Source organism: Muntiacus reevesi, chromosome 1, assembly GCF_963930625.1.
Source record: "Muntiacus reevesi chromosome 1, mMunRee1.1, whole genome shotgun sequence".
Taxonomy (NCBI): Eukaryota; Metazoa; Chordata; class Mammalia; order Artiodactyla; family Cervidae; genus Muntiacus; species Muntiacus reevesi.
The window spans coordinates 258,639,571-258,661,277 of record NC_089249.1 but is presented as its reverse complement, the minus strand read 5'-3'; the positions used below and the strand labels follow the sequence as shown (position 1 = coordinate 258,661,277).

At 37.6% G+C, this 21,707-nt stretch overlaps 1 protein-coding gene across 4 annotated transcripts in view; it reads right to left on the bottom strand.

Moving 5' to 3' along the window:
* ATG10 (autophagy related 10) overlaps positions 1 to 21,707 on the bottom strand; it is a 250,049-nt gene that overhangs the window by 166,362 nt on the left and 61,980 nt on the right. For all 4 annotated transcript variants that reach the window (XM_065919082.1, XM_065919083.1, XM_065919084.1 and 1 more), the window contains one exon: positions 7,451 to 7,558. In XM_065919082.1, the coding sequence (XP_065775154.1) occupies positions 7,451 to 7,558 (108 nt within the window). The remainder of the gene's footprint in view (positions 1 to 7,450; positions 7,559 to 21,707) is intronic.

Here is a 21,707-nt window from a genome sequence, read left to right as displayed (position 1 = left end):
AGTGGGTATGGCAGGTGCCTTAGCCTTAGCAAAGGCTTTTCTACTGGCTTGAAAAACAGAAAGAGAATTAGTTACCTATCTGGATTGATTCAACTTGATTTCTCTCAAAAAAACAGATTCTCTCTTTGCTCTGCCACAGCAAATAGAGCACAGAGAATTTCAAAGATAGGAGTAAACTTAAGAAACCTTTTAGGTTATATGTTCTCACTAAACCTAATATTTTCTCTGAATTTTGCAAAGTGATATTACTCAGATACCAAGAGCCTAGAGAAGAAAGATTTGAGAGAGTATGGGGCATGTTTCTGCTTCTCTATAATACTTCTTGGTTTCACAGCTGAACACTAAGGTCTTTTAAGACCCCCCCCTCCCCCCACCAAGACTTTATTAGAAAGTTCAAATAGTTTTAGTGCAACATCTCTATATGTGATTTCTGATGAGTTCTAAGAATAAGTAAACACACATTCCTGTCAAAGCATAGTTAAAGAAATGTAGTTTGTATAACAAATACTGTATCTAGTGCAATAATCCACAATTTTATTAGAACTGAAAATCCTAATCAGACCTGACTGATTTTCAGAATACCCTATACTCTCCTCTCTCAAACACACCACTCCGTGGCATATATTTACACTCTAAATTAAATAAAATTTACTTTGCCTTTGAACATTTTCATACATATACCACAAGAAAAACACAAAACGGTATTGTGGGATTGAGGTTTGCTGTATTAATAGTTATTTACTTTAAAAATCTACTTATCTATCAGCATTAGATTCATTAAATCAATAAATAAATACTGACTATTACAGGTACTTTCATTTGTATCTACACACATTAAGTATAATAGACTTTCTGATATGTTAGCACTGCTTTAATAATTACATTTTCAAATACTAGAGGTAAACATGCTTATTACTCATCATTTACATTTATCAACATGTCTATACTTCAGTCTAAAAATAGCAGTTGTTTTACAGTGAAATTGTTAACACTGAGAACTGTAGCTTGTCATTTATTCCATTATATATATAAAAAACCCATAATATTCTGACATATGAATCTATTTCAGACATACAAAATAGAACTCATCCTAGAAGCCACTTAATAAAATCCTTAGGGCAAATGAGTATATTTGAAGACCTGGTTACATCAGAAGATGATCATTCTCTGAATATGTTCTTTTGGTAATTGAGATCATTTCCTGTTACTGATTCTCAGCTTTATGCTTCAGGGAATTTGTGATAAGTTGTTTTTTGTTCAGGATTTCCTATAATATTCTACCTGCCCTAGACTAAGGAAAGTCCCAGTCACTGGACTACAAGGCCCTAGGACAAAAATCCCTTTTTCCAGTAGTAAACTATTGCTATTCTTATGACTCTATCATTTTCATAGTTTTAAAAAATGTAATCTAAAGGTGTATCCTCAGGCTTTAAAGTAATGAAGATAGTAAATGAATAAATATAATATGCTCAATATCCATCTCTGATACCTCTTCAAAAGGAAGAAATGAAACTTCAGACAGGAGAATCCAAACTTCAATAATATAAAAAATCACTGACCAATCTAAAATAAATATTTATGGGTATCTAAATTGAATTAATCAAAGGGCAAAATCTGGGCTATCTCTATTCTATGAAAATGATTCAGAATTCCATATATGAAGATGGTAGCGATAAAAGAAAATGCAAAGCAATGTTAGACAAAAGCTATTTCTACAGGAAGAACTTTCAGGCACTTCCCTCTTCTAAACATTAATTAATAATTTTTACTACTGATTATTAAAAATCAATATTCATGTTGAATATTCATCTCATTGTTTCCTTTATTTAGAGTAGCTAATGTTAAACAAGATTAAAAAAAAAAAAAAACTTATACCTTGTTTCTCTAGAATTGTAGATTCTAGAGAATTGTAGCTAGAATTGTAGCACTGTAGCTAGAATTCTCTAGAATGGTAGCCATCGTAGCCTATATTGGCCAGTGAGTTAATCTGCTGTTGTGCTGTGTCAGTCGTGTCTGATTCTTTGCAGCCCAGGGGACTCTTGTCTGTCAGGCTCCTGTGTCCATGGAATTTTCTAGGCAAGAACACTGGATCAGGTTCCCATTTCCTACTCCAGGGGATCTTCTGGACCTAGGGATTGAACCCATGTCTCTTGTGTTTTCTGCATTGGCAGGTGGATTCTTTAGCACTGGGAGTTAATTTAGAACCTTACAAGATAATTTTAAAGTTTAGCAGTTATTTTGCAATAACATTCACGTGAGGTTTAAAGGTTAACGGTGACTCATTTTCCTCAAAAAAAATTGTCTGACTTGAATATAGAGCCTCTGCTACCATTTTCATTCTCAAACTATTATTTTATTTTTATAAATAAAGCAATGAATCTCTCTTGGTCACTGGTAATGGAAAGATCTTGTTCAAGTCTTGTTTGTTACTTCACAAACTCAGAAAGGTCACAAGCAAATCACAGTAACTACTCTCAACAATAAATGTCTTATCTAATAAATAGTCATATAAGAACTATTGTCCCCAAAACCAACACTAAGAAACCCCAATATACTTAGTAGATTTCTGAATATCATCTCACTCTTTTAAGTATCATTTTAAATTACATTTTAAAAATTCAAACAAGACATAGATTATGATTTTAACAAATTATTTCACTCACATATTCCATTATATTTCTTTGATTTTTAAATTCCTGTTTATTGCACATAAACTCACAGGCATAAAAATCATGAATCCAGGTACCCGTCTATAGTCAAGACTACCAGTTCTGATTGGAGCAAAGAAGTGATCTGATTTCCCACTTCATACATGGTCAATCATTTTTAGATCTTTTTTAAAGTAACTACTAGAAGAGGCATTCTTTCAAGTATCTTTAAATAGGAAATGTTATGTACAGATACGATGTGCTAAGTCACTTCAGTTGTGTCCAACGCTTTTGCGACCCTATGGATGGTAGCCCACCAGCCTCCTCTGTCCATGGGATTTTCCAGGAAAGAATACTGGGGATCTTCCTCTTCCAGGGGATCTTCCTGACCCAGAGATCAAACCCAGGTCTCTTTTGTCTCCTGCATTCGCAGGCAGGTTCTTTACCACGAGCACCACCAGGGAAGCCCAGTTATGGATGGGGCTCTAAATTCCAAAGAGAATTCCAAAGTCCCCTGGCTCAGTCTTCTATACAATGTGGGACCCCTTTCTATAATATTAGAGGCTAGGTTATAAACTGGTGGCCTAAGGACCATTTTCAGCCCATACACATAGTCTATTTAGACTAAACAGATTTTTTTTTTTTTACTTAAATCAACACATAAACCCAGATCTTGCCTTCTCTTGAAAATCTACCTGGAGATGCATTTCTACTGCCCCTTTGGACGAACCATTCCCCCTCCACTTTTCCACAGGTCCCACCAACTCCCACCAGTCCACTTCATTCATCACCATCCTGGTGCTTCAAACATCTGAACATTTCTGTCAGTGACCACTGTTTTGGAGAAAAGGTTATCCACCCTGTGGCTAACATCTCCAAGAAAGGGAAGGGAACTCACAGCTTTGCAAGCTGCCCAATTTCACTGTGAACAATCTAAACAGTAGAGACTTGTCTAGAGTAATTTCTAGTTACTCTGTCTCCTCAGAAACAAAGTGAGTCTACTCTCTCTTCCACGGAAAGCTTTCTAGATATCTTAACCATCCTAGGTCTTTAGTTCTAATTTAACATCCCCAGAGTTCCCAATAGTCCTCATAATAATATATTTTCAAGCCTACCCATGGCCCCCAGCATGCTTCTTTGAATGGATAAGCCCCACTTATGATCAATTTTCAACTATTATTTATGAATTCATTCATCATGTACTCTTATCAATGTTGTTCTGCACATACCATAACAATAAGGTAATATTTCCTTGTTCTATAGCAATGATTTTCAAATTATCTGATCTCAACACCCCTTTACACTTTTAAAATTCATTGACGATTCCAATGAATTTTTTGTTTAAGAGAGTTATGTGTATGATATTTATTGTATTAGAAATTAAAATTGAAATTTCAAAGAAATATTAGTTCACTTTAAAAACACATGGTAATATAACAGCAAATTTCTATGAAAAAATAAATGTTTTCCAAAACAACATAAATTAGTAAGAAAAGCAGTATACATTTTGAAAATATTTTTAGTGTCTAACTTAATTAAAGACAGCTGGATTTTTATAACCATTTCTGCATTCACTCCATTGCAATATCACACGTAGGTAGCCTCTGAGAAACTAGGGTGAAACTAGAATGAAAGTACAAAATGTAAATAATATCTTAACATTATTAAATATACTTGACCTTGTGTACCCCTTGAAAGGGTCTCTGGGACCCTCCAGAGGATCCCAGACAATATTTGGGATCCAATCATGCTTTCATTAATATGGCTTAGGTTACAGCTGTTTCTCTAGCATCCGTGGCATTTTTTTTCACTTACCTTGAGCTTGTGGTTAACTAAAATCATTAGCTCTTTCTCAAACAAACTGCTGTCATGTCAATGCAGGCGTTATACTTCTCACAGATGCCATTTGTTGGTTTTAGGTTACCCTTTGGTAGTAGACACTGTTGCTGCCCTGCCCAGGTCCCCTCAAGGCCAGCGCACCCATTCACACCCAGCTGTTATAATTGTTGGCTGATAAAACACAGAAGCCCCCTTCCCTGAAGAATTTCTCAGTGATACTGGAGCCATCTTGCTTGGAAGCTATGTCTACCTCTACATCAGTCAATGACAGACTGACAGATCAGTAAACGTTACAGAGTACAAAAGGTCAGCCTCAAGGACACAGGTGAGACTAATTTTGGGTATCTATGCTCCAGAGTTCTAAGGAGATCAGACTAAAGCTCATCTCTAGTGAGACTGCAGTCTTCCTTAGCTTTTACCCCATGTTCTTTCCTGCTTCCATCACTCCCTTTCTCCTAAGAACATATCCCTGATAAGTCACTTCAACAGGAATCTCCATCTAAGACATTTTTCATTTCATCAAGATTATTACAGTATCAACTCTACCATACATTATAGGAATCTCCATCTAAGACATTTTTCATTTCATCAAGATTATTACCGTATCAACTTTACCATACACTATATTAACTAACCGTCTCAGCTGTACATCTGAAACATGCCAAGAGCTCCATTATAGAGTACTGCAGTGGTGGTTAGAGTGTGGTGCTCCCTGTACCAGCAGCATCAGCATAACCTGGGAACTTGGAAGAACTGCACATTCTCAGGCTCCAGTCCAAACCTACTGAATCACAAAGTCCATCACAGAGATGTGCCATAAGCAACTAATCCACTGCTGTTGGATATTTTAGTTGTTTCTACTTTTTCCTATTATAAATAATGGTAAAATGAATATACTTTCATGTAAAATTTGAAAAAGTTTTAAATGAACACATGTAAAACTTTGTGTACATTTCTAATTATTTTCTGCAATTTACTTTGATGTAACAGCAATGCATCAAAAAGGAAGATAGATGAATAGAGGGAGGGATATATAATACAGCAAGCACAGCAAAATGTTAATGTTGGAATCCAAGCAATGAGTACATGGATGTTCACTGCAAAATTCTTTTGACTTTTTCATATGTTTGAAATTTGTTGGGAAATGTTGAAAATAAAAAATGTTGAAAAAAATTATATTTTATGAAGCTAAATTCCTAAAATTGGAATAGATAATGCATAGTATGTGCACATCTTTAAACTTTGTGAAGTTAAAACATCAACCAGAAAGTGTCAGTTCCTTCACACTGTCAACACCACTTTTTAGTGCTTTTCAAATGTCTGCCAACTTGTTAGGGAAGAACTAGTAATTTATCTTTTAAATCATCATCTCCATGTGCAGTTTTGAAGTTAATATATAATGAACTGAAAAGCTTCCTAACATGCTTGGCTTCATACATGATGTTGGTTATTTGAACCATGAAACAGTAATCAAGGTCTGAATACCTACTCAAGATCCCCTGGAGGAGAAAAATGGCAACCCATTCCAGTATCCTTGCCTGAAAAATCTCATGGACAGAGGAGCCTGGCAGACTACAGTGCAAAGAGCTGCAAAGAGTCAGACACGACTGAGTGACTAAGCACTCAATATACTAAGAACACTAACAAAAAAACCTTAAATCAATATGTATAAATCAGGGGCACTTACTTTATTACGAAACACAATATCCTCAAGAATAAATTGCAAATTAAATTATACAGGCAATGGGATTATCCTGCTGGTCCAGTGGCTAAAACTCCGAGCTCCCAATGCAGGGGGCTTGGGTTCAAACCCTGGTCAGGGAACTAGACCCCATGTGGTGCAACTAAGACCTGGTGCAACCAAATATAAAAATCCCTTGGAGTACTTTTAAAAAGTAATAAATTTAATTTTAAAAATAAATAAAAAATAAATTACACAGGCAACAGTTACTTCCAGGCCAGCACTGTACACAGACAGAAGGGGTTAGGGCTCAACTGTCACAAAAAAAGTCTCCTTTCCCATTTTACTAGGATATTTGGAACTTTAAGCATTAGATTTCTTTCTTTATGTTGAGGCAATTAGATCCCCACTGGTTCAATTTTAAAATTCAAGCATTTTACTTCAATATGGGTTCACATAATTATAGTTCATCCATTGGATGGAATGCAATGGAGCCATTAAAAAAGAACTACAGCTATCTACTGTAGACATGGAAAGAAGTCCATGCCATACCTGTTCATTGCAGAACACAAGTGTGTATGTGTGTGTGTGTGACAGAAATATGTGTAAGGATACTTACCAAAATATTCATAGTGGTTACCCTCAGTTGAAGGATGTATGGGAGTTTTTATACATTTTTCTATTGTTTATTTTTACAATGGATATATAAAAATTTTTGTTAACAACATGAAGTAGAATAAGTTTATTTGCATTTTGATAAAAAGAAAGTTGAAAATATCCCAGAAAACCATTATGCCATTATTAGTACCTTATTAAATTTTAATTTAGCAAGATTTTCAAGTTAAGGTTAAAGTCCCCTAAAGAATGAGACCCAGATCCAGCATTATTTTAAAGGACATAGGAGAAAAGTTAAAGATAGGCTAGGTAGAGATCTCCACCACGCATTACGCAGCTAAGGAAAGGCCTGTATTATCCTGAGGGGATTTCACTGGAAAAAATAAAAAGCAATGGAAGGCATCTGTAGTTTTTAGATCTAAGAGAAATCAAAAGGGTGAAGCCTTGTGAAAACCTGTACAGACCCAGAGTGAATCTTAACTTTACCACAGTTACTGATTTCAATATTATAGAAGAAAATACCCCTTAGAAATGATGTTCACTTCTCCCCTTACCGGGTTCAGGATCTGATGGCAGTTAATTTTTTTAATATATTTATTAGATTTAAATTTTTACTTTATACTTTACAAAGACTAAAAAGAAGACCATGATATGTTAAATCACTCACCTCCACAGGAAGAAATGTCTGTACATGGTCAGATGTTCCTTGATGTGACACTGCAGTTCCATTTTTAACTTGAAAATGTGTTTTGCACATGTAGCCATCAGAAGAGTCCTGTGTTCCATCACCAAAGAATACATAAGAAAATGCCAATTATTGTGAGAACTCATCATTCTACGAACTACAGTGTCTCATGAGTTCCAAACCAAGCAATGATAAACTAAGTATGTTAAATGAGATGAGATAATATGGATAAATTCATCCAACTCATCCTGCACCCAGTAAGTACTCAATAAATAGAAGTTTTATGCCCCTTCTTTTCTCACCTGTTAATGATGTTTCCTCTTCTCAGAGATTAAATACCTTTTTCCTCCAAGCATTTCAAAACATAGAATTCATAGAGCACATAGGTTCGCAGCTGTTTAAACATATATCAACTTATAGAAATGTCTTGTCATATAATATTGATATTCATTTCATAGCATATAGAAAAATAGAAATTTTAGGAGGACTTGCATCTTGAAGCTAGAAATGATCCTCTGTTTCAATTTCTTGCTCAAGGCAAGATCTCCATTAAGAGGTCCTGGAGAGGTAATCATTCAGCCCCTTCCAGAGCACTTCCAGGTACTCACATGTCACCCCCTTACATAACTACCACATGCATTCTGGTATACAACACACTATTCACTGAGAAAGTTTAGTTCTATATTGCACTGAAGTGTGTCCTTAACCTTAATTCACCAGTTAATTCAGTTAACCTGAATTAACCTTAATTCACCAGTTCTAGTTATGCCCTCTGGAGTCTAAACTCTTTTCCAGAGTCATTCTTCAATGAGTTGAAGATAATTTTCACTGTTCTCAAATGTTGGAAGGTATGATTTCCAAGCCCTTCACCAGCTGCATTTCTCTCCTGCTTCTTGTATAATGCATGCATACTAAGTCACTTCAGTAGTGTCCAACTCTTTGCAATCCTATGGATGGTAGCCAGCCAGGCTCCTCTGTCCATGGGATTCCCCGCAAGAATACTGGAGTGGGTTGCTATGCCCTCCTCCAGGGGATCTTCCCAAACCAGGGATCAAACCTGCATCTCTTAAGTCTCCTGCACTGGTAGCCAGGTTTATGATTAGTGACACTTGGAAAGCCCCTTCTTATATAATCAGTTCACTTCATTTCAGTCATGTCTGATTCTTTGCAAGCCCACGGACTGCAGCACACCAGGCTTCACTGTCTATCACCAACTCCCAGAGCTTGCTCAAACCCATGCCCATCGAGTCAGTGATGCCATCCAACCATCTCATCCCCTGTCGTCCCCTTCTCCTCCAGGCTTCAATCTTTCCCAGCACCAGGGTCTTTTCAAATGAGTCAGTTCTTTGCATCAGGTGGCCAAAGTATTGTAGTTTTAGCCTCAGCATCAGTCCTTCCAATGAATATTCAGGACTGATTTCCTTTAGGGTGGACTGGTAGGATCTCCTTGCAGTCCAAGGGACTCTCAAGAGTCTTCTCCAACACCACAGTTCAAAAGCATCAGTTCTTCGGAGCTCAGCTTTCTTTATGGTCCAACTCTCACATCCATACATGACTACTGGAAAAACCATAGCTTTGACTAGATAGACCTTTGTTGATGAAATAATGTCTCTGCTTTTTAATATGCTATCTAGATTGGTCATAGCTTTTCTTCCAAGGAGTAAGTGTCTTTTAATTTCATGACTGCAGTCACCGTCTGCAGTGATTCTGGAGCCCCCCAAAACAAAGACTCTCAGTGTTTCCATTGTTTCCCCATCTATTTGCCATGATGCGATGATCTTTGTTTTCTGAATGTTGATTTTTAAGCAAACTTTTTCACTCTCCTCTTTCACTTTCATCAAGAGGCTCTTTAGTTCTTCTTCACTTTCTGCCATAAGGGTGGTGTCATCTGCATATCCGAGGTTATTGATATTTTTCCTGGCAATCTTGATTTCAGTTTGTGCTTCATCCAGCCCAGCGTTTCTCACAATATACTCTGCATAGAAGTTTAATAAGCAGGGTGACAATATACAGCTGTAACATACTCCTTACCCGATTTGGAACCAGTCTGTTGTTCCATGTCTGGTTCTAACTGTTGCCTCTTGACCTGCATACAGATTTCTCAGGAGGCAGGTCAGGTGGTCTGGTGTTCCCATCATTTTCAGAATTTTCCACAGTTTGTTGTGATCCACACAATCAAAGGCTTTGGCGTAGTCAATAAAGAAGAAACAGACATTTTTTTGGAATTCTCTTGCTTTTTTGATGATCCAATGGATGCTGGCAATTTGATCTCTGGTTCCTCTGCCTTTTCTAAATCCAGCTTGAACATCCGGAAGTTCATGGTTCACATACTGTTAAAGCCTGGCTTGGAGAATTTTGAACATTACTTTGCTAGCATATGAGATGAGTGCAATTGTTTGTGTGGTAATTTGAACAATCTTTGGCATTGCCTTTCTTTGGGATTGGAATGAAAAGTAACCTTTTACAATAACACTTACTATTAAAATCACTAATAGCTGATGTTCATCTAACTGTGATTGGTTTCATTTTTTAAGGCAAAACTTGTTTGAACTTAATGAAGTCATGCATAAAAATTCAGTAACTCTCATGCACATACTCAAGTCTTAAAGAACATTATTAATTTTCCACCAAAATGTTACACTAACATTCGCATTTCAACAGAATTAAAATAATTATAAATAAGAAAAACATGGTTACTTAATCTGATGTAGTAAAAAAATATATGTACAGAATAGCACTCAAACTAAAAAATTCATAATTCTCTTAAATACTTTTACTAAGATTCAAAAATCCAGTTTTTAACTATAAAATAAGGAGATTTCATAGTGTTTGTGAGCCATTTAAGATTGAATATGTTTTCAAATGTGTGTCATAAAAACTATGTAAGAGCGTTTGATATTAGGTAATATCTTGGGTTGAATACTGTGTGTGTGTGATCTTTGCACAGGGTCCATGCTAATCTTCTCTGGGGTTGAATACTATCCTTCCAAAATTCATATCCACCAGAAACCTTGTTTGTGACCTTATTTGGAGATAGGGTCTATGTAGCTGTAAATCAAATTAAGATGAGATCATACTGGAATAAACTAGACCCTAAATCCAATATAACTTGTGTCCTTATGAGAAGAGGGAAATTTGGCTATGGAGACAGACACAGCGGAGAAGGTCATGGGGAGAAAGAGGCAAAGACTGGAGTGATGCATCTATCAGCCAAAGAATTTCAAGATTCCCATCAACTAACCAGAAGATAGAAAAGGCAAGGAAAGGTTCTTCTCTAGAGCCCTTGGAGGGACCATGGCCCTGCTGATACCCTGATTTTCAACTTTCGATTTCAGGACTTTGACAATAAATTTCTGTCTTTTAAACCATAAAGTTTGTGGTACTCTGCTATGGAAGCCCTAGGAAACTAATACAGAAATGATATTTTCTTAAATCTGATGGCACCTTTATACTTGTTATTGTTGTTTAGTTGCTAAGTCCTGTCCGACTCTTTGCAACCCCATAGACTGCAAAATGCCAGGCTTCCCTATCTTTCACTATCTCCCAGAATTTGCTCAAACTCAAGTTCATTGAGTCAGTGATGCTATCCAATCATCTTATCCTCTGCCGCCCTCTTTTCCTCCTGCCCTCAATCTTTCCCAGCATCAGAATCTTTTCCAATGAATCAGTTCTTCTTATCAGGAAGCCAAAGGATTGGAGCTTCAGCTTAAACATCAGTCCTTCCAATGAATATTCAGAGTTGATTTCCTTCAGGATTGACTGGTTTGATCTCCTTCCAGTCCAAGGGATGCTCAAGAATCTTCTCCAGCACCACAACTCAAAAGCATCCATTCTTCAGTGTTCAGCCTTCTTTATGGTCCAACTCTCACATCCATACATGACTACTGGAAAAACCATCGCTTGCATCTTACAAATCTTTGTCAGCAAAGTGATGTCTCTGCTTTTTAATATGCTGTCTTGGTTTGCCAAAGAACAAACATCTTTTAATTTCACATCTGCAGTCACTGTCCACAATGATTCTGGAGCCCAAGAAAAGAAAATCTGTCACTGTGTCCACTTTTTACCCATCTATTTGCAATGAAGTGATGGGATCAGATGTCATCATCTTAGTGTTTTGAACGTTGAGTTTTAAGCCAGCTTTTCACTCTCCTCTTTTACCCTCATCAAGAGGCTCTTTAGTTCCTCTTCACTTTCCGCCATTAAAGTGGTATCATCTGCATATCTGAGGTTGCTTATCCTTCTCATGGCAATCTTGACTCCAGCTTATGATTCATCCAGCCTGACATTTCACATGATGTAATCTGAATAGAAGTTAATAAGCAGGGCTAAAATATACAGCCTTGACGTACTCCTTTTCCAACTTTGAATTAGACCTTTGTTCCATGGCCAGTTCTAACTATTGTTTCTTGACCTGCATGCAGGTTTCTCAGGAGGCAGGTAAGGTAGTCTGGTATTCCCATCTCTTTAAAAATTTTCCAGTTTGTTGTGATCCACAGGGTCAAAGGCTTTAGTGTTGTCAATGTAATAGAAGTTGATGTTTTTCTGGAATTCCCTTGCTTTCTCTATGATCCAACAAATGTTGACAATATGATCTCTGGCTCCTCTGCCTCTTCAAAACCCAACTTGTACATCTGGAATTTCTGAGTTCACATACTGTTGAAGCCTACCTTGAAGGAGTTTGAGCACTGAACTGAAGTGAAAGTCACTCAGTCATGTCTGACTATTTGGGACCCCATGGGCTGTAGCCCATGAGGTTCCTCTGTCCATGGAATTCTCCAGGCAAGAGTACTGGAGTGGGTTACCATTTCTTTCTCCAGGGGATCTTCTCAACTCAGGGATCAAAGCCAGTTCTCCTGCATTACAGGCAGATTCTTCACCATCAACTCACAAGATAATTTGAGCATTACCTTGCTAGTATGTGAAATGAGCACAACTGTACAGCCATTTAAACATTCTTTGGCACTGACCTTCTTTGGGACTTGAATGAAAATTGACCTTTTCCAATCCTGTGGCCACTGCTGAGTTTTCCAAATTTGCTGACATATTGACTGCAGCACTTAAACAGAACCATCTTTTAGAATTTGAAACAGCTCAACTGGAATTTGATCACCTCCACTAGATTTGTTTGTAGTAATGCTTCCTATGGTCCACTTGTGTGTCTAGCTCTAGATGAGTGATCACACCATCATGGTTATCCAGGTCATTAAGACCTTTTTGTAGAGTTCTTCTGTGTACTCTTGCCACCTCTTCATAATCTTTTCTGCTTCTGTTGGATCCTTGTTGTTTCTGTCCTTTACATGCCCATCCTTGTATACAATCTTCCCTTTGTATCTCCAATTTCTTGAAGAGATCTCTAGTCTTTTGCATTCTATTGCTTTGCTCGGTTTCTTTTCACTGTTCACTTAAAAAGGCATTCTTATCACTCCTTGCTATTCTCAGGAACTCTGCATTCAGATGGTATATCTTTCCCTTTCTTCCTTGCTTTTTGCTTCTCTTCTTTTCTCAGCTATATTTAAGCCTCCTCAGACAACCACTTTGCTTTCTTGCATTTCTTTTTGGGGGGATACTTTTGGTCACTGCCTCCTATACAGTGTTACAAACCTCCATCCATAGTTTTTCAGGCACACTGTCTACCAGATCTAACCCCTTGAATCTGTTCTTCACCTCCACCATACAATGGTAAGGGACGTGATTTAGGTCATACCTGAATGGTCTAGTAGTAGTCCCTACTTTCTTCAATTTAAGCCTGAAGTTTGCGGTAAGGATCTCTATGATCTGAGTCACAGTAAGCTTTAGGTCTTTTTGTTTTGTTTTGTTTTTTTGGCTAACTGCATACAGCTTCTCCATCTTCAGCTGCAAAGAATACAATCAATCTGACTTCGGTATTGACCATCTGGTGATGTCCATGTGTAGAGTAGTCAGTTGTGTTATTGGAAGAGGGTGTTTGCTATGACCAGTGTATTCTCTTGAGAAAACTCTGTCAGCCTTTGCCCTTCTTCAGTTTGTACTCCAAGACCAAACTTGCCTGTTACTCCAGGTATCCCTTGACTTCCTACTTTTGCATCTCAATCTCCTATGATAAAAAGGACTTTTTTTTTTTTTTTGGTATTAGCTCTAGAACATCTTGTAAGTCTTCATAGAATCACTCAACTTCAGCTTCTTTAGCATTAGTGGTGTGGGCATAGACTTGGATTACCCTGATGTTGAATGGTTTACTTTGCAAATGAAACAAGACCATTCTGTTGTTTTTGAGGTTGCACCCAAGGATTGCAATTTGGACTTTTTTTGTTGGCTATCAAGGATACTCAAGCTCTTCTAAGGGATTCTTGCCCACAGTAGCAGATATAATGGTCACCTGAATTAAATTCGCCCATTCCCATCCATTTTAGTTCACTGAATCCTAAAATGTCAATGTTCACTCTTGCCATCTCCTGCTTGACCATGTCCAGTTTACCTTGATTCATGGACCTAACATTCCAGGTTCCTATGCAATATTGTTCTTTCAAAGTTCTCTCGGGACTTTGCTTTCATCGTCAGACACATCCACAACTGAGTGTTGCTTCCATTTTGGTCCAGCCTCTTCCTTCTTTCTGGAGCTATTTCTCTGCTCTTCCTCAGTAGCACAATGGATACCTTCTGACCAGGGGGGCTCATCTTCCAGTGTCATAACTTGTTGCTTTTTCACACTCTCCATGGGGTTCTCAAGGCAAGTATACTGGAGTAGTTTGTCTTTCCTTCCACCAGTGGACCATGAGAGTCTGTCAGAACTCTCCACTATGACCCGTCCATCTTGGGTGACCCTACACAGCATGGCTCAGAGCTTTATTTAGTTACGCAAGCCCCTCTGCCACAAGGCTGTGATCCATACCTCTCAGTCAGCTGGACTGTCATCTCTCTGGATTCACACAGGGAATCTGCTGTTTGACCATGATCAATACTAGTTCTGGTTGACTGCAGTCAACTCATTCAGAATGGTTGATGCCACTATCATAGATGGTTAAACGTCCTGAACATCCTTCCTGCCTGTAAAGTAAGTCATTAAGTATCAAATACTATTATCTTTTATTATTTCACTAAGGTTCTACATTTTATAGATGGAATTATTGTTGTATTTCCAGTGAGCTATTCTCTTTTCTCCTATATTTGACCCAGAAAGGTAAAACTCTGGCAGTATTGGCAGCCATTATGTAATTAAATGGAGCCTGAGGATAAAGCCAACACAGAGGGAAACAAGACCATAAGATGTATAAGATTCTGATTACACTATTTACACCAACCATACCTGAAGCTAGCTCTGCCCTCAAATTTTCGATTACATGGCCCCCAAAAGTCCCTTCTTGGCTTTATCCAATGTGAGTTGGGTTTTCTGTCACTTGCAACCAAAATAATCTTTCTATAAAATGACATATATTGTGTTTATTAGTTGAAAAGGAGAGATTTTCTACTGTATTTGTATTATCATTCATTATGATAGATAATCAATAGTTGATTATATACTACATAAGTTGAGTTCTGACAAAACATTTACCAAATACCATAAAACCATAATAGTATGTGTTTCTGAGAAAAAGTGCTCACAGTCTGCAATTTTAAAATAATCTGGCAATAGAAGGAAAATGTCTTAGGATGTTCAGAGAAGTTAGAGCTAAATTGTGTATACTGCATATAACCCATCAAATGAGGGTAACTTCTACTTTGTATTTTAATACCTGAGTGTTGGTCATACAACCTCTTCCTAAGGGAAGCTATAACTTAGTAGAACTCTAATTACAATGCAAAATAAACCTCCTTTGACATCAAACAGGTGAGTCAGAAATTCCTGTGCATCTATGTTACAAAATCTAAATAAATTAGCTGGTATCTTTTCCAATGAGTTAGGATAGAGATATGTCATTTTTAATGTTACTTATAATTTAAACAATTTAAATATCCATTTTAGGAAATTTCTGATACTATTTATTAATGTCTACAGGGAAGCACAAAAGGGTTCTTATTTTTTACCTCATGCTATATTTGGTCATGGTGATTTTCTTTTCAATATCAATTTCTTAATAGCCAAGATTAGTCTTGAAAAATTAAATATAGAAAAAGGAGAGCTTTACAGTATTTCAAACATTTACTTTCACAGAAGTAGGCCTTTCTCCCACATCATTTTAACTTAAGGTATAAAAATATGTTTTGTTCCTCACTGTTGAAGGATGCTTTTTTAGAAACAACAAATGTAAAAGTATGCGAACTGCCCTCTAAACTGGCACTACAGTCCATCATGGCCAGCAAACAGAATTGAACTCAAACCTCCCCCTGAAAATTCCAATGGACATTCCTCTCTAGCTTCCCTGTAGTCTTACTGTACTTACTATAGCTTACAATTTAGCATTAACCTTTATAACTTTCTAACATTGATTAGTCTCACTTTCTCCAATGATCCTAAGCTCAGGCCTAGGCCCTATTGCTAGAGGAAGGGAGGTCCTTACTGTAGAATCTGAACCATCTTCCACATAAAAACCTTATTCCCACAGAGTCTGAAAACACCCTGGACCTTCATGGGAGAAGATGGAACAAAAGGAAACTTATACCTCACCCAGTTCCACCTTCCTGTTTTAGCAATAAGAAGGTGAAGGACTGAAGTGCTTTGAAGAGACTTGTCCTACAACCAATTAGGGGCAGAACTGGGAGTGGAAAGCAGGTCTTGTGGCCTGAGTTCTTTCTACTATACCAAGCAAGTTATGCCAGAGAGCGGGATGAGAGCAGAAAGATCCTCATTGACGCTCATGGGCTCAGGGAAGCCAGGTTCTGCACATGGAATAATTCATGACACTCAAGTGCAGTCTGGGACCACAGTCACAGCATCACCTGGGAGCTCATTAGACATGCAGAATCCCAAGCCCACGACAGACCTCCTGCATCATAATCAGTATTTAACAGGATCCCAGGTGATCTGGATGTACAATCAGAAGCACTGAGACAGGAAGACTGCAATCCCTGCCTCAAAGAGATAACAAACTGTACTAAACAGTGGTTCTCAATGCTAGCTGCACATCTGACTCACCTGAGGAGTTCTGAAAATGCTGTTACTAGGGGGCCCCCTCAGACCAGTGAAGTCAGACTCTTTCCAGTAGACTCTAATAAAAAGAAAACACTACCTCACAGTCAAAACTCCTCATGTTATCTACATGAAATATCAAAATAAGGAATAAAGATTTAAATAGAAAAACAATACCATAAATGTGTTAAATGTAAACACTGGAAAACTATAATAGCTCTTATTCATTCATATATTTATTCTTATTATTTTATTTTTTTATTTTTGGTTGCACAGCTTGCAGGACTTTATTTCCCTGACCAGGGATCCAACCTGTGGCCCCTGCAGTGGAAACGCAGAGTCTTAACCACTGGATCACCAAGGAATTCCCTAAAAATTCTTAAAAGATATTTACAAAGTAAATAAAAACTTTGACATCACATAAAATATGCACTCAATATGCCAGCAAATTTGGAAAACTTAGCAGTGGCCACAGGACTGGAAAATGTCAGTTTTCACTCCAATCCCAAAGAAAGGCAATGCCAAAGAATGCTCAAATTCTTTGAGCACAATTGCACTCATCTCACACGCTAGTAAAGTAATGCTCAAAATTCTCCAAGCCAGGCTTCAGCAATACGTGAACCGTGAAATTCCAGATGTTCAAGCTGGTTTTAGAAAAGGCAGAGGAACCAGAAATCAAATTGCCAACATCTGCTGGATCATCGAAAAAGCAAGAGTTCCAGAAAAACATCTATTTCTGCTTTATTGACTATGCCAAAACCTTTGATTGTGTGGATCACAATAAACTGTGGAAAATTCTTATAGAGATGGGACTACCAGACCACCTGACCTACCTCTTGAGAAACCTGTATGCAGGTCAGGAAGTAACAGTTAGAACTGGACATGGAACAACAGACTGGTTCCAAATAGGAAAAGGAGTACATCAAGGCTATATACTGTCACCCTGCTTATTTAACTTATATGCAGAGTACATCTTGGGAAACGCTGGGCTGGAAGAAGCACAAGCTGGAATCAAGATTGCCAGGAGAAATATCAATAACCTCAGATATGCAGATGACACCACCCTATGGCAGAAAGTGAAGAAGAACTAAAGAGCCTCTTGATGAAAGTGAAAGAGGAGAGTGAAAAAGTTGGCTTAAAGCTCAACATTCAGAAAACAAAGATCATGGCATCTGATCCCATCAGTTCAGTTCAGTTCAGTTCAGTTCAGTCGCTCAGTCGTGTCTGACTCTTTGCGACCCCATGAACTGCAGCACGCCAAGCATCCCATCACTTCATGGCAAATAGATGGGGAAACAGTGGAAACAGTGGCTGACTTTGTTTTTTTGGGCTCCAAAATCACGGCAGATGGTGACTGCAGCCATGAAATTAAAAGACGCTTACTCCTTGGAAGGAAAGCTATGCCCAACTTAGGCAGCGTATTAAAAAGCAGAGACATTACTTTGTCAACAAAGGTCCGTCTAGTCAAGGCTATGGTTTTTCCAGTAGTCATGTACGGATGTAAGAGCTGGACTATAAAGAAAGCTGAGCACCGAAGAAGTGATGCTTTTGAACTGTGGTGTTGGAGAAGACTCTTGAGAGTTCCTTGGACAGCAAGGAGATCCAACCAGTCCATCCTAAAGGAAATCAGTCCTGGGTGTTCATTGGAAGGACTGATGTTGAAGCTGAAACTCCAATACTTTGGCCACCTGATGCAAAGAGCTGACTCATCTGAAAAGACCCTGATGTTGGAAAAGATTGAAGGCAGGAGAAGAAGACAACAGAGGATGAGATGGTGAGATGGCATCACCTACTCGATGGACATGAGTTTGGGTAAACTCTGGGAGTTGGTAATGGACAGGGAGGCCTGGAATGCTGCAGTTCATGGGGTCGCAAAGAGTCAGATATGACTGAGCGACTGAACTGACTGACTAAATTATTAATAAATTCTATTGCATAGGAAAATTCTTAAAGTCAAAAGGCAAATATCAAAATGTGAAAAAAAAGATTTGTAGCTCAAATAGAAAAGGACTAATTTGTCAACACATAAATAGCTTTAATTTCCTCAATATATGAATAAGAAGTTCTAACAAACCATTAAGAAAAAGACCAACAGCCCAATAGAAAAACAAGCAAAGAATATAAATAGGTAATTCACTAAAAGAGGAAGTATACATGGATATTAATCATATAAAAATATGTTCAATGTTACCAATAAGAAAAATGCAAATTAAAACTATGTGATACCATCTTTTACCTATCAGATTGGCAAAAATCAGAAAGCATGAAATACACTGTAGATAAAACAGGCAGGCACTCTCATACATTGCCAAGGACAGGATAGTTTAAATTAGTTTAACCTCCCTGTGGAGCAAGTTGGCAATATGAATCCAAACTTAAAATGCACCTACTTTCCATCCAGAAATGGTACTTCAAGCAGTTTGTCATATAGAAATAGTTGTACATGTAGGAAGTAAAATGCATGCAATGATATGTATTAAAATATTATTTTAATAGCACAATACTGTAAATAACCGAAAAGCTCATTGGTAAGGATTGGTTAAATAAATTACAGTATTAAAAAAAAAATTATGGTATACCCAAATAATAGAATGCTATGCAGTAATAAAAAAGTGAGTATGTTTAGTAAGTATTCATATGGGATAATAATCAAAATAGATCATTAAGTTAAAAAATATACAGAATAGCACGTATATGTGTATTATGCTACAATTTGTTTCAATATAAATTCATGTGCTTGTGTACACTGAAAATATCTGAAAGGACACCCAAGACACTGGTATGAGTGGTGATCTCTGAGGTCTGGGTAAGGAGAGTGGGAGGGTTAGGAAGGAAACTTACATTTTTAGTGTACAAACCTTTTGGTGCTTATAAATGAAAAACACTGTATGTTAAACAAATACTTTATTGATTGCCTTTTGAGTGGTATACCTCCAGGCCATCACATTGCCGCATTGGATTCCAATCATGAATTTCTCGGGGAAAAATGTTCTGGAAGCCTTAAAGAACTCTAGAGAGACGAGCAAGTTTTCTAGTGTAGTACTAAATACACAATGGATGGAGATCTAAGGATTTCCTAACAGAACATGTTTGGGTCTGCTTTCTTACAAGCTGTCATAAGCTATGCCACCCAGAGAGCTATGATATGCTTGCTGGAATCCAGCTACCCAAATAACTGTGGGGTTTCTGAAGCTGAATTTTAATAAGCTTTAAACAATCTACTCTAGAAAGCTACTGTTGTCTAAAAAATTAGGTGGTTATATAAGGGCCTCAGCCCTGTTTTGGAATAAAGGATTGCATACAGGACATAAAGTCAAATTTAACTATCCAGAATGACCAGCTGCAAGAAGGGTTGGCAATGCCATTGGGGAGGAATTAAGAGGAAGTTTCTAGGTCACTGCCAGCACTGAACAAACAACAGGACCCTCAAGGTCAATGTAACCCTGAGGAACAAGCCAAACCTCGGCCACAAGAGGTTGTTCTTTCCTTCTGTAAGAGATCAAACCAATACTACCAGTAGCTGTCCAGAGTTAATTAATCTTGAGGGCAAAAAAAAAGAAGGAAAATTGCTGCTGAAAAGCAAAGCTTACACTGGGTGGTTCAGACAATAAACTAGTATCTGTTCATTTTGTAAAGCCTAAAACTTAGATGTCTAGAAAGGTGACTGATAAGAATTTCAAGATCCTCCAGAACACAATTTTGAATATGTTAAAATGTCTCCTTGTGCCCCAGTCTTACTAATCCATACTGCTATATCTTCTCAATACATGTATCGAAGTTGACCATGGCTGACTCTGATACCTCTGAGTCAATATCAAGAGTGACTAGATCCAGTCAAAGCAATTCACGGGTAACTGCTGGCCTTTGACTCACAAAAATTCAAAAAACCTAGGAAAATTAAAATCCAAAAGTAAAAGTAAATGTACAACACATTTCACCCTTGAAAAAGACCTCCGCACATCTTTTCCCTGGACTTGTGGTATTTTAGAGTTTACTAAACATGGCATAACCATTACTGAACAGTCCATCAACACCTTCTGGGGAAAGAGTTGAAGATACACCTCAGATAAAGAACCTGCCTGCCAATGCAGGAGACAAAAGAAACGTGGGTTCCATCCCTGGTTTGGGAAGATCTCCTGGAGAAGGCAACAGCAACCCACTCCAGTATTCTTGCCTGGAGAATCCCATGGACAGAGGAGCCTGGCGGGCTCCAGTTCATGAGGTCACAGAGTCGGACATGACTGAAACAACTAGGCATGCATGAGGAAGCAGAGGCTGTCCATCTGGGAAAGCATTCCATCTTCTATTTTATGTGTTATCCCATCCAATAGAGGCCAATATCCCTTGCTTCACCATTTGCACAACATGACCCATAATGATTATTGCCTTTATCTGTGTAACCTAAGGTGTGAATGCCTACTGAACACATTGGTTCACTAGCTGGGAATTAAACCACAAAACATGGTAAGCACTGTTCCTTAATTGGAAGTTTTCTGGCTCTGCCGAGTTTAAAAGAGCTTTCTTAGTGTGGTCATGGTATGAAACTAAAAGAGAATCTGTGGGATCTTAACTTGAAATATTCTCTCTAAAGCAGCCATGTGGCAGAGGGTTATACTACGGCCTTCTACCACAATATTTAGTAGCAGTTACTCTTGTTTATACTAGCATGCTCATTCACAGACTCTAATTAGGTTTAAAGGTTTATCTAATCAACCGATAAACAAAGCACAAAGGAGTAATTACTGTTTAACAGAATCTAAATATTACAAATCTTGATGATGTAAAAATAATAATATAATTAATTTAAAAAATAAGGAGGAACAGAAAGGAATGTGGGATACAGAATAAGTACACTAAATTCCTTATCTATCATAGCAGGAATCAATAGATTTTGTCCAAAGATAAGATATTAGGAAGTAGAAGTAAATTGTTAAAGGTTACAGGAATCACTGTGAGAATAACTAAGGGGTTATTCTTTACCAATAGGGGATCCTTTAAACAAACTTAAATCATCCATATGATGGAATACTATGTAGCTATCAGAAATAATGAGATAGTTCTATATATGCTCACTAAGAAAGATGTCCATTGTGTAATATTAGGTGGAAAAAGTAATTTATAAAACAATGATCCCATTTATGTAAATATGTTATAAGTGTGCATACATCTACATGGTACATAGAAAACAAACTACAG